The 14015-nt window shown below is 42.2% G+C and overlaps 1 protein-coding gene across 1 annotated transcript in view; it reads left to right on the top strand.

The window, feature by feature from the left end:
- The window catches only part of LOC112555872 (PR domain zinc finger protein 16-like), a 133305-nt gene extending 126600 nt beyond the window's left edge, over positions 1-6705 (top strand). Inside the window, 1 exon segment of the mRNA XM_025224437.1 lies at positions 656-6705. Within this exon segment, the coding sequence (XP_025080222.1) occupies positions 656-880 (225 nt within the window). The 3' untranslated portion in view covers positions 881-6705.
- The last annotated feature ends 7310 nt before the right edge of the window (positions 6706-14015 follow it).

The raw sequence follows: 14015 nt of genomic DNA, 5'->3' as shown, positions 1-14015 counted from the left end.
ACATCGATCTGGTATGTTTAGAAAGGCAGTCTACGAAATTAATAAACAAATAAAATTGTTAGGCCAGCAGGGAGGAGAAGGCTGCAAATTAACGATTAAATCGATTAAAAGACCAGCAGGATATGAGCTAAGCTAAGATATATATGACTAGGATCGAAATGTGGGAGTGTCTAGCAGGGACCAAAGTTAACACCTAATAAACAGCAGCAGTTTATCATTTCGGATCATTCTTTTCAGTAGGTGAACGAGGCAGTGGAGATATCAGTTACAGAACTTTGTTCTTTGTCCACATCTGATCCTTCATCCCTCTCATTTTAATTAGTATTGCTTTCTGATTCAAATTAAAAACATCTGAAAACCTTCCTGAATGAGGGAGCTCTAAATTAAGACTTTGTGTCTGATTGTGTTGGTTGTTCGTTAGTTGATTATGCCTCAATTTGTTTTTAGATTGATTGATAGACGCGAGAGTTCTACATCTCCATTCTTTCGGGACATTATTTTTATTATTCTTAAGCAACAATGCCATTTTCCTGTTGTGGTTTGTTTGTTTGTTTGTTTGTTTTGCAGCACTTGATTCTTAAACGTCTTTGTCAAATTCGAGAATGTTTTATCACGCATGTTTTGAGGTCGTTGGGTCTGGGTTTTATTTTTCCAGGAAGGTCCACACGTTGCGGACTCACCAACCGCTGAGCTAGAGAACAAGGATGAGGCGTACTTCTCCGAGATTCGCAACTTCCTCAAGACCTCGGAGGAGGCGGTGGTCCCAGCCAGCTTCCGCCATCGTCGCCAAGCCCGAGAAGGAGCGCAGCTCAAGCCCTGCCAAGAACGATGTCTCCGACGCCGAGGACGAGAAGGACAGCGACCTGACTGTCGTGGATGACGATGTAGACGACGAGGAGGCATTCTCAGACGATGCTGACGTGGACTGCGGGGAGGAGTTGAACCTGTCCAAGTCGGCGTGGCGAGACGTGAAGCCCTCCGTGGCGGCTCTCAACAACAACGGCGGCAGCGGAGGCGACCTGGAGAAGTCCGCGACCTTCGTCATGGACGGGGTCAAGGACGAACCTCCAGCCCAGGTTGCTGACAAAGTCAATGGTTTGAGGTCAAGGCTGGGACAGCAGCTGCAGCTGTAGTCTGTTCCACATAAGTTTAGCTAGATGTTTACTAACATGACGACCTGTCTGAAGTGGCCAACAGGACAAGTACAAGTAGGACCTCGTAGTGACTCAGCCAACTTGCTGGGCTCCATACAGGGTATACCATTAGCCACCCAGAAGCTCACAGAGGCATACCTTCTGCAAGGTAGGCGTGTACAAATTAGATGACACCCTGCCACTCAAATGAGGCATAACCGTCAGGCATACTGATGTGCAGATATAATCTAGGCAAAACTTTATATCATCTCCGCCTGCATAGGCGCAAAAACATGTGGGATCGAGCTGACCTAGTTGTCCAAAATGGAAATTTCCTTTCAGGGCAGCAGGCTTCATGTATGAAATCAGGACATTCCTGCCCAGGAGTCAACCATGCAGGAATTTTCCTTTGATGGCTGGTTCTGCATTTTATGGCTCTCCAAGCTCCCAGACAATATCTCTACTCAGTAGGACATGGCAAGAGTGGAGCGAATAGAAAAAAAAATCGGACACAAGAATTAAACTACTTCAGTTGTTGTTGTGCGGTTCAGAGACGAGTCAAAGCTCTGCTGTAGACAAGAGAGGTGCGACAGACCAAGACATGGAGCTGTGTTTATGGTCCAGATGTCGCCCAGCTTGTGGATTGTATGTATTACACACCGTGTAGCCTTGACAGGGCATAGATAAGTGTCTTATTCAATGGAGTTTTACTTTTTACCCTTTGTGAGTTTGCAACATGCCATAGACGAACAGAACCACGAGCTTAGGGACTACTAAGGAGGGGGGACACACAAACACCCACACACACACAGACCAAACAAATATTTTAAACCTGACTGTAAAATGCTCGCGAAAGCAAGCAGCACTGTCAACATATACCAGGCCTCAATATCGATGAAAGAGTTTGGAAAACTAGATGATGCAGCTCATGTTGCGATTCTGCTTCTGGAGAATGCCGGGATTCGACCCTGAGCTGCAAGGAATTTTCCCAAACTTTATCCACCAGTCCACTGCTGTTTGCCAGGGTCATTGTTTCTTGGCCTCCCTCACGAGGACAATCCCAAAGATTGAATTGCTTCCGAGGAACGCTTGCTCGACAAAGAGATGGGTGTAATATTTTTAGCCAGATACTTTTAACCTGCAACATTGTGACTGACACTGATGCCTCGTCTTGCAGGCTGAGTGTTTAAAGTTGGTTCGGGGATGTAGAACCCTTCCACTTTACTTTTTAAAACAGTGTTGTTGAGAGTGAATGAACCAGTGGGAGAGAGATATGTATATGTTTGGTGCCTGTTACCTTTGACTTGGGACCAAAAGTAATTCCCGATGATATTTTTGTATTATCATGTTCTTACTTCTGCATCTGTTTTTTGTGTATTCCATAGAAATGAGCTTAAATGTTGGACATTCGGTTATATTATGCAAACCGTTTGCATTTTCGTTTAAACTTTGTTAAAGCTGTACATTCCCGTACTAAAGAGATTTTATAAAATATCATACATTCTGCCATGCACCGAGAATTTACGCCTCTTTAATAGTTTTCTTTTTAAAGAGGTCTTTACAGCAGATTATACATTTAAAAAAAAATATGTAAGGATAAGTGTCGTAAATGCTGTCTATCAATATTTGGAGTTATTTTTGTGTCACTTGTTTGTGAGTTTTGCCCTGATAGGATTTAAAGAGGCAGAAGAAAAATGAACAAAAATTAAATAAATAAATAAAAAATTTGGACTCTACATCAGGTGTTACAGAACTCCGGCACATTTCGTTTGGTGGGCAGTTACCCGTATAAAGTAGAGATAAAAGTGTTCTTAAGATGTAGAGAGAGAGAAAAGTATCTAAATATGATCCAGAGAGAAGATTGATCGTTAATACTTCATCACGAAATGCATCAGATGTCAGATAATTGCTGCTGCTGAATCTTTTACTTTGAAGTCTTTCTTGCTGTCAGATGTTTGTAAGTTGCGAGGTCAAAGTTTTCTACTTACATCTCGTCAGGAAGGATCGAAAGCGAGGTTATCATACTCGTGTGCTGAAAACACTGCTGAGTATAGCTAACCACTGATTTTTTCCCCAAATGTTGCATTTCAGCCCAAAAGCTAAAATGTCTATCAGATATGTTCATTATTGTGTGTCCGTGCGGGCGTGTCTACATTCTCGAGAGACGATGCTAGTTGTTCATAGTCCCTGAGAAGTTTTTCTTCCTGTTGATTTTTTTTTTCAGATGATGGTCTACATAATCTCGTTTTCTATAGCATGCCTCCTCTTTCTCCTTCTTCATCGACTTGTAGATAAGCCTAATGATATCTGAACATCGTCTGTAAGCGTTGATTCTTCGAAACCCGTCCATATTGTGCGCCGTGCGCGCGTTCACCCTCACGCGTCACGTGAGCACGCGCTGGACGTGAAGGGTGTTGACCTTGCCTTCAGCCACCCGTGTAAATATTCGCAGACTCAGACTGACAGCCGCTGGCTCATCAGTTGTTGGTTCACCTCAGCCGCCAGGGAGGTTTGTTTTAATTTGTCTCTGAACATGTCCCCTCTCCTCCAACCCTCCTCCTCCTCCTATCTTTCCATTGGCCGAGATGGATTCTTGTGTCGGTGTATTAACATGTACATAGAGTTCCAGTTACAGCTGTTTATTTATTTACTTGAAGTAACCTTGGAAGCGATAATATCCATGATGTGTTTGTTGTCTGTGTTCTCTTTTTCGGTTTGGTTTGACTGCCAGAAAGTCTGCGCTTTGCAATTCTGCCTTGCTGTGATTTTGTAGACATCTCTAGCTTTGAACCTGTCATGCTACTACTTTCCCCTCTCCCTCACCCCCCCCCCTGACCCACCACCAGATGTATGTAATGTACACATATGTATAATAAGTTCCCATTCTTCATTTTGTGAGTTCAGTCCTCGAGTTCAAAAAGGCTGTTTGTGAACTTAAGCTATTTGAGAAATCTGCTCGAAAGAATGGTTAGTACATAAAGCGACCTAAGCAGAAAAGTACGTAGGGTTGGTTGGGTTTGTTTTTATTATTATTATTCACACATAACGCAAAAATCGTTACACCTTCATGTTGAGGCTCTGACAGTTAAGATAAAGATTAATATTGTTCCTTTATAAACTAGAAAAATTCACTTTTTGAAGAACTCGATAAAGGAAAGGAAGAGTGGGAGGATGGTGTACTAAAGGGAGATCATTCTTAAGTACCAAGCAAAGAAAGTGGAGGGTGGGATGAATAACATACAGACTTGTAGCTCAGTGCCGTTGAACGTTTGCGTTAGTGTTAACTTTTATTCTACCTCTGTTCGTGTTTGTCATTTGTTGTAAAATATTCTATAATCAAATGACCCGATCTCAGTTGTTGTTTCTTATTGCTTTCTGATTCAGCCAGCTATGTTCCGCTTCTGTAAGAAATACGATAAGAAATGTACAACAGAGCTGTGTTCAGTAAGCGATTTTTTTCCAATAGAAAACATGAAATTATTGTAGACAGAAATTCTCCTTGTTTGGATTCGATAAAATGCTCTTATTTGCTTCCTTTGGTTATTTGCTTTTTATGTTTTGCTTACATTCTAGCATGGTCAATAAATGATAGCTCCGCAGTACGACTGAGAGTTTTATCTCTCAAGAAAAAAATTCTTATTTCTTACTTACAACCTTTTATTAGAGTTTTTTTTTTTCCTTTTAAAAAAAAAAAGGCGAGGAACATTGCTCCTCGGGATTTGACCAGTCTTTATAGAAGACAGACTTTGTACCACAATAAAGCTGTTGGCTTATAACAATTCAGTTGTCATTGTAGCCCTCTGGCCTCGCTGCTCGTTATTATTCAGAGCATCAACCTTGTGTAGATAAGCAATAACTTATGGTCGCAGCTGTCGCCATGGCTGCCGGATGTAGGACTCGTGGACACAGCAGTCTTGACCCTGAGCTGCTGGAAGACGAGACCTGCAGCCACGGTTCTGGCATCGCTTGCAGACGTTGGCGAATGAGGAAAAGAAAATAATAAAATTGAAGGAAAAAGAATTTCATGTAATGTAGGTGTATGGAGCGAATGAATGAGTCTAGTCGTGCATGGAGTTTGTCGGTGGAAATCCTAAGTTATTTGACCGCAAGTTTGCGAGAGAGTCGACTATCATCTCTAAGGACCCACCCCTCTACCCGTGTGGTGTATCTTAACCTCCTCATTGTCGCCTCTAAATTCTGACAGACTTCTCCCTCCATCAACCCTCGTGCTTGTATAAGGCAAGTGTGTAACTGTTTGCAGTGAGAGTGGCTAGAAGGCTTCCTCTTGTCACCTTGTGTTCTTGCTACTCGAAGTAGTTACCCCGAGACTAAGTAGTTACCCTGAGACCAGTTTTATGTAATCCGCTAGGAAATGATATCCAGAATATCTCCAGGCAGGACTTTGCTTGTTGTTACATAACCAGCTGCATCGCTAAATACCATATTTTCCGTGTTTGTGAGTGTGAGAGTGTGTGGGTGACCCCCGAGTGTCTTAGCAGTCTTTCTGAATAAAAATAAAAGACAACAGGATAGTGATTTCCTCCTCGTTTACACTCATCGCAAGCTTTTCATCCAGAAATCAACATAATAAATTAAAGGCTCTTAAGAGAGGCTAGCTGTTTTTTCTGTGGGCCACGCTTGTCCCCTCGTCATTCTCTCTAGTCCTTCACGGTTCATTGGTCAACTGCTTCCCCACCCAGTTGTCACATGGACCGAAAATCAACCGCATTTCCAGGTGGTAGATGTTCATGGGAGAGTGGGTTCTGGTGGATTGCTATCAGGAAGCCATGGCCGATTGCTTAGTATCGTTTTTTCTTTTTTTATTTTTTTTGTGGTTAACCTAGCAGCAGAACTCTTCTCCAATGAATCATTAATGTCTGTTTAATGCAGTATTGATGAGACACTGCATATTTACTACAGTTTATAGATTTTCGACTCTCTTATGCACCATTTCCCTCCGAATTCCGTTCAAAGTCATCCTAGTGAGGTATAACAGGAGAGTTAGTTCATAAAACATCTGCATGTACAAAACTTGAAATAAGAGCTAGGTATTGCAGGGTGAATCACATCGCAGCCATTGTAAAACCTTTCATCGTGGCAGTACATCGAACTTACCTTCCTTGAACGACTCCACTGACAGGGCTGAGATGGTTTAGTCTACCTGACCATACTTTGACTGGTACCAGGCATTGAGTTACTAACAGCAGTCGGCACAGAAACAAAGTGTGGCTAAGATGTCACACATTTGCTTGCCATACCCTTGGGTATTATTTTTTTTTCATGTTTTCTGAGAGTGCTAAGCTCCATACCCGAAATTCGAACAGGTGCAAAGGTTATGGTAGGTCAGGCGAGAGGCAACACTGTGTGTGGGGTCTGGAGATTTTGGTTTTCTCGTGTACTCGTATATTCCTGTAGAAGGCCGTTGGAGTACGTCTGTGACTGATCAGACTGAATAAGTTGTGTGCTGTTTGCGACATTATTTGAGTGTGTACAACTCAGATTCTTGGCATTTCGATGTTTGTTGTAAAGAAGTCATGAAATTTTGTGATTGAAATAAAAAATTAGAAATGTCTTCCTGGAGCTCCATCGTGTGCATTTGTATGTGCGTGTTTGTGTGTGTGTGTGTGTGTGTGTGTGTGCTACACTCATTATGCTGCGAGAGTTATGGAGGAAAAAAACTAGTGGCACCAAAAATCAAATAGAAATTTAAAGAACACCAATCAGTGTGAAGTTTATTGCATCCACCAGCCTACCGGAAAATTGAATATAAATAAAGATAGACGATTACCAGGTCACGACATCATCATTATAAATAACCCAGACGGGTGGCTAATTTCCACCCAAAATACATATTCTCAGCCACAGTATTTAAGAAGAAAGAAGTCGTAGAAAGGAAGTCTTCGTCATTTCATTCAGCACACTCCTGTCTTCTTTACATTTTAACGCAAGACTGATTTTCTAAAGGGTCCAGGAGGAACTTTCTGTCGACAGCAGCTGTTGGTTTAGTTTGTTGTCGGGGGTAGGCGGGGGACGCACTGACTTTTCCACCAGCGCGTTTTCTTGCAGGTGAACCGGCGAGGCGCCAGGGGGCGCCATGGTCGGCGTAAAACACCACCTTCAGCAGCGCCGCCTGTTGCATTGTGTGGTGTATGGACCTTGTAGTAATTAGGTGCGCGAAGAACATGCGCGAAGGTGCTTCCGTTTTATGTACGGCCTTTGATGTTGGCATGGCCGCGACACAAACAGCACACAGTGATGAAGTGAACAGTTCGTCTTTTATATTTTGTTGAGAGGAGCAGCTATCTAATTTTTTTTTTAAGTGTGACCAAATTGAGGCACGTGCGAATATGACCTCAGGTACAAGAATTTGATCATCAAAATATGTTTCACTGATTCACACATACGTGAGAGTGGCCCATACCAGAGAGACAGTTCAGTTGATCAAATTAAATGAACCGTATAAAATAAACGTCAAAAGCGTTAACAAGATCTTAAAATTGCAAAGTACCCTAAAACACATTAAAAGTCCAACAATTAATTGGTATTGTACTCATTATAGATGGATTGGCTAAATAGTTTTCCTGTGCTGTAACATATTAGTTTTTTAGTACATGTGATAGCAAATTGTTAATTCGCATTAAAGTTGGTCAAGGGGGAAAGTGGGGGTGGGGGTGAGGGGTGAGGTGTCAGGAGTTCCCTCATTATATGACAAAGTTTGAATTTCATGTTTGATTTTTTTTTTCATATATGATTTTGATTTAGTACTAATTAAAATCATTTTAACCTTAATATTTTGACATTTGGTATAAATGACAGTTGAACAAATATGCATATTTATTTATTTCTGTAAGGTAGCTACGAATTTATGGGACAAACTCTTTTGACTTCTGTATTTGCATTCTCTAAAATTGACGCATTTTTGCAATTCGCATTGCGCACAAAAATGATTCAAAACTATTTTATTATTAATTTCCTTTTTCAACTAATTTGCTTGCTCGACACTAACAATATGAACCTAGAATGAAGCGAACATTTGTCAAATAACAAGGATAAATGTGACAAAAATTGTAAAAATTACAGGGAAAAAAAAGTAGACGGCTAAAAAAAATCCGTCTTGACTGAAAACATTTGAAACGCATGGTAACAATTCTGATTGGAAGAAGTACTCTCAGGAACTTCAACACAACGTATCGAAGTCGTACGGTAGTCATTATCTCCAATACTTTGAAGTTCAACTTTGAACTTTAGGAATGCACACTAAATGAATTTTAGTCATCCTCAGTAAAATATATACTTTGATATTTTGTAGAATAAGCCAATGTTGATGCCAGAAGAAAAAAAAGGAGGTGAAGGGTTACTCGTGATTCCTTTTACATCTCAGAAGCCTGTAGCTGCAGAATTTAGGGCAAAAGGAGCAGCGTTGGCCATGTCACAGTGAGGTTAGGGAGCGAGTCCTTGCTTATAAGGCTTGCTTATCCCTGTTTCAGTCTGTTTCATTGAGAATTGTCAGATCATGAAGTCAGATCACGTAATCCTCTTGGGATGCGACAGCTGGTCACTTGGTAGATCGTCGAGGATTTTCTCTAGGTACTCGGGTTTCCTTCTATGTCAACCTCACCCATGCATTTGTGCATCCTCAAATCCCACCATCTTAATGTATGGACACATCTGCATTTGTGAGCGATTTCAACACACCTCTCCCCCACACACACTCACAGAGAGAGAGAGAGAAATAGATTGAGACAGAAAACAGAGAAGCATACAGAAACAGAGAAAGAGAGAGATTGATGAAGTTTACAGTTTGTCTTTTATAAGAAGAACCCACCAGCTCCCAATGGACCCTAATTTAGGCAACCACCAACGTAAGTCCGGGTACAAGAATTTAACAATACACTAAATCTTTGATGTGAGAATATCTGTCTTGCAAATCGGGGTCATCTGGGTAATAAGAGAATAACAAAAATACACTTTTAAAGATAAGCACTTAATAATACATCTTTAACGATACTTAAATTAATGTTTCATAAGCCACGAACTTAATATAGTTATTCATTCTGTAGCTTCCTGCCTAGAAAACAAGTTTGTATTTTGCAAAAGAAAGGGTATAGCTGATAATTACAGTATTTAGAGATACATTTATGAAGGAGAGAAGAGAGGGAGAAAAAAGAGAGAATATGAGGATCCAACAAAGTATTTTTGTGTACATTCAAACAGATAAGTGATGGACACACAAAACCACCAGCGCCTGACATGAAATCCTTTGAATCTGTTGTTGGTCATTAAGCCGTCCCTATCAGTCAGCCCCTACACAGCCTACAGAGTCTGGGCCTTCAGTCACACTGAGAGTCGTTAAGATTCTTTGGTCTTCTCGGGTACCCCTACTTGACTTGCGCCACCATTGTTCCCCCTCCATCCCACCTTGCCTGTCGACAAGCGCATGCGCCGTGAGGCACGCGCCGCGTGGCATGCACACTGTTGAGTCACCGATGGTCCCCCCCTGATACCTGGTAGTCACCTTGTCATCGCTTTCTGGAGGTGACACGGTCTCTCTCCACCACCCCCGCCACTCAAACGGCAGGTGAGATAGGACGAGGTGAATGATGGCTTGAAGGGAGGGGATGGTTTCAGGAGGAGGGTGGGGTGGATGAGATGAGAAAGAAATGGGAAGCGTGGAGTGGTAGGATGCTGCGTAACGCCAAGACCAAGTGGGCCCCCTACCCCTTCCTGTCATTATAAAAAAAAAAAAGGAGGCAGTGAGGACTGCTCACCTGCACGGTGTCTTCTTTTTCACCTACCCGCCGTTCAGCGCCACTGTGCGTCAATGGAAAGTCGTTGCGCATGTTTAAATAGGAGTTGGAGGGGAGGGGGAATTCACGACAGGGGAGGGGAGGAGATACAAATGGAGCCATCCACAGTTTCGGAGAGGAGCTTTGGTCAAGAAAGGCAGATGCGTTTTGTTTGTCATTGGAGAAGTGGCACTATAAAGTCTTGACAATAGCGCTTCATCTCTGTTGGAGTTGCGCTTGACAAATATCTGAAGTACTAGAAGTACGCAAGGGAACACTATATTTATGATCTCTCCTGATAAAAAAATTTTTGTTCTCGCTCCACTCTAAGAATTCAGCACAAAAACAAACGAGAGATATAGAGGAAAATAGAATCATCTTAATGCGGACGCAAAACTTTGTTTACTTGCATCTCACTCCTCCACCAGTTTTTGAGGGGCACTTTTTCATTGTTATGAACTCTTTCAAGCACACCTCTACTTTAGCACAGACGCCCCCATTTTCACACCTATATACATGTATATATATCCACTTTCATTTACCTACACCTCCACTTTCACTCACATTCGTCCCCCGCTTTCACACGCATACCCCTCCACTTTTATGAACATTTGTTCTCGAAACATCTATAGCTTTTTTCTTGTCTTTACTATTAATATTCGTCTCCATTTTCACACTTTCACTCGTATTCCTCACTTTTACACATACATCCCCATTTTTACTCCTATACACCTCCACTTTTACTCACACCGCCACCTTCACACAAAATCACTTCTACTTCCTCGCAGACTGTCTTCACTTTATATATACTTCTGGACACTCCTGCACTAGTCCTCTCCACTGTTCTACAGTCACACTCATTTTCAATGACGGTGTCATTCTTTCTCTCACCCTCCCTCTCCTTCTCGTATCCGTCTTGCGTGCCACCTCTAACTTGGTGTCCTTTTTTTTCAGACAACACCTCAAACGTGTAAATTCCACCCAGCCGGCAGGGAGGACTCGGGGTAACAGGGTGTCGTTTGTCAAGTTCCCCCTCAAACTGACAACACTCGCATGGGAACTGTTTTGCTGTCTCGCCTCTCATATAGATGTCATGTTCATCCGCTCTCAAGCTTTCATTACAAGGTGACTGAGAGAGAGATATCAAAAGCGGTGCCTTCAAAGTCAATCCCCACCTGTCCGGGTCTCACGCTTCTAACAGTCTCTTCTGCCCTGTGAATCACCGCCCGTACACACATCACCTCCATGAAGTCGTGATTTATCCTCAGAGTTGTCGTCCTTATCGCCCCGTTGTCCATTCTTTAGATAGCCTCCCTTGTGGAGCTCTTGACAAAGGCTAACACGATCTGTTCAAACTCGAAGATGTCGTTGCCTTTCCCGGCTGAATCATCTTTCTATCCGAGCTGAAGGCTGGATTGTGTGCCAACGCCCCGTTATGACCAGGCACAACGAGATGTGAATCCTAAGATGCAGGAACTCTATGATCTTGACGATCATTATCTCCCCCTGGGGGCCTGGACACAACCTCTGTAACACATAACGATCGACTAACGATCGGCCAATGAACTTTGAAGGAGAAATGCCAGAAAGCTTCAAAAGAGCAAGACAAGCATAGGGATCTGCTGCTGTCTCTTTATGTGGTCTCAAGACACGTGATAAGAAAGAATGAAGAAAAATGCTTCATGGCTTCTTTATTTTATTTATAATCATTATTATTTTAATTATCGGTTTCAGTCGGCTGATCCGAGTGCAACATCGTGTCTTGAGGACGGAGGAGATTTATTCACATGATTCTTTAAAAATGGTATCTTGCACTAAATTCAACCGGTGATTTAAATTATTTTTCTTAATTTGTTTCATTTTTGTAACATCGTTAAGCTCCATTTTTTTTTTACTCCCGTTTTTCTTTCTTTTTAATCGACATCAGCGATATGTTAATTTATTATTTATTTATTCAGCGTTTTACTGAGTGAAAAAGGTAGGACCTTGCACTGAACATAATCTGAAGTAATCTGAAACCGAAGACTTGAAAGGAGTGAATGGGGATGGAGGGTGAGCAGGCTGGCAAAGACGGAGCTGAAGTGGAAATAATTTCAAGCTGAGAGGCTGATGTACATCAACGAAATGTTGCGATGGCTACACGCTTCGACAACGGACCAGTCGGTAAAAGCAGACAATTCTTGCGGAAAGAAGCATGGGTGTCGTGTGTAATCCAATACGTTTGAAAAAAAAAAGCTCACGTTCGACAGGCTTTATTATGTCTCGCTGGCAGATCCATAACAACTGCACTGAACTACCTGCGATCGCGTCTGCTACACTTTCGGATAAACTTGGGCCTCTTTCCGGCACCAGACGGCTGCCGACCGCACTCCGCTGCACGAAAAAGGAAACGAGAGAGAGAAATAAAGTCCCAAAGCGAGATCAAAACTGTAATCCCTTGTATTTCTATTCAGGCGGAGTGATTAGATTAAAAGACGGACGATTACGCTAAAAGCTGCGATTAATGCGAGGCCTGGTTCGTCCGCGCTGCTCAATTTCCTCTCACGCGCGCTCTTTTCACTGGCGGAGGGATATTGAAGATCGGATCAGTGATAAGTCGCGGATGTGCACATGTCAGGAGGTGTAATTGTGCGCAGAGAAGACGAGAATTCTATTTACGCCCGATTTCACGCGTTGTCCGGCCTCGGGGCCGACTTGATGGACTGGAGCACGACATTGTGCGATAAATATTTGGCCCCTGACACGCGCCCACAGGACGCGAGCTGCAGCCAGCAAGTGGCTGGAATAATAATTCTTGAAAATGACGTACTCCGCCATGCGTTATGCCATCAGCAAGGTGAGATCGGAGGAAGCAGACAAGAGCATAGAAACAGAAACAGACCTCAGGAAATGTTAAAAAAAAAGTGGTTAGGTAGGCTGAGAGGGTTGCGACTGACTAATCTGACGGTCCGTTTTCAAGAAATGTTCGTCCGAAGATAGTCGGTTTCTCTGACACGTTTGTTGTTCCACCTGTGTCGCAGTGGTAGGTCAAAGCTGTATCTTTACTGAATGATTTTTTTTTTTTTTTTTTTTTTTTTTGGTTTAAGTCTGATTTAGAAGAATCAGCGATCATTGATGATAACACTTTAGGAAGAATCCTACTTTAAACCTCAGTTTGAAGATAGGTCGCAAACTAGGTTCAGGGTGGGAAAAGATTACCAGAACGTGCTGTAGCTGACTGATTAGCACTCTTGTAGAAAGAAACAAGGAAAGTACATTAAATAATCGAATCCTAGTGGAGAGTACATTGGTACTTAGCGAATGAAAAAAAGTGAGTGCAAAATAAAGGTAAAGTTGCCATGTAGGGGTGGCCTTCTTCGACAGGCTTGGCAAAATCTTGGTCACCCATCAAAACCACCCATTCGTCATTTCATCAAGAACGAACATCTGACTGCCTGAATTAGGTTCAGACCTAGGCTGGATCGCTCAGTTAAGAAGTGACGAGAAATACGAGGCAAACAAGACCTGAAATTCACCGGTGCCATGTCCATCCCTTACAAAAACCTCGTACAAGGGAACTTTCTCTTTCTCCTTCTCTTTCTCCTAGCTCTGCTCAAAAGTCTTAAAACGTTGAAGTGCTGAGCCCAAGACTACAAGCACATTCGTCTGTGATGTATACGCGGAGAAATCTGCTTAGACATCAAATTCTACAGCTAAATAAACAACTTTATAGAAATTTATATAAAGCAAATTAAAATGAAAGAAAATTGTTATATTCAAAATTGTAATTCGAGCATTGGCTAGTCTGCTAAAACATATCAAACGGAAAAGGACGCTAGAGTTTTCATGTGTTACGTAACTGATGTCAGTATAGTGATTGAGGAAAACATATGCTCTGCTCAAAAGTTGCAAGATCATGTGATTAGCTCGAGATAGCAGGTAAGTGTTTTTGTATTTAGAATTATATCAATATTGGCCACCTTTGTCATCGAGCATGCGTAACCGAGAGTGGAGGTGTTCACAACCGCACGTGATAGAGTTAGGACATTTTTTTAATAACATGAGTAATCAGCAGTCCAGAATATGAGTCAGTCCATGAACACTTCTTTACAGACAG

Source organism: Pomacea canaliculata, linkage group LG2 (assembly GCF_003073045.1).
Source record: "Pomacea canaliculata isolate SZHN2017 linkage group LG2, ASM307304v1, whole genome shotgun sequence".
Classification (NCBI taxonomy): domain Eukaryota; kingdom Metazoa; phylum Mollusca; class Gastropoda; order Architaenioglossa; family Ampullariidae; genus Pomacea; species Pomacea canaliculata.
Note: the sequence above shows the minus strand (reverse complement) of the source record. Positions and strands in the feature narration are given on the sequence as shown.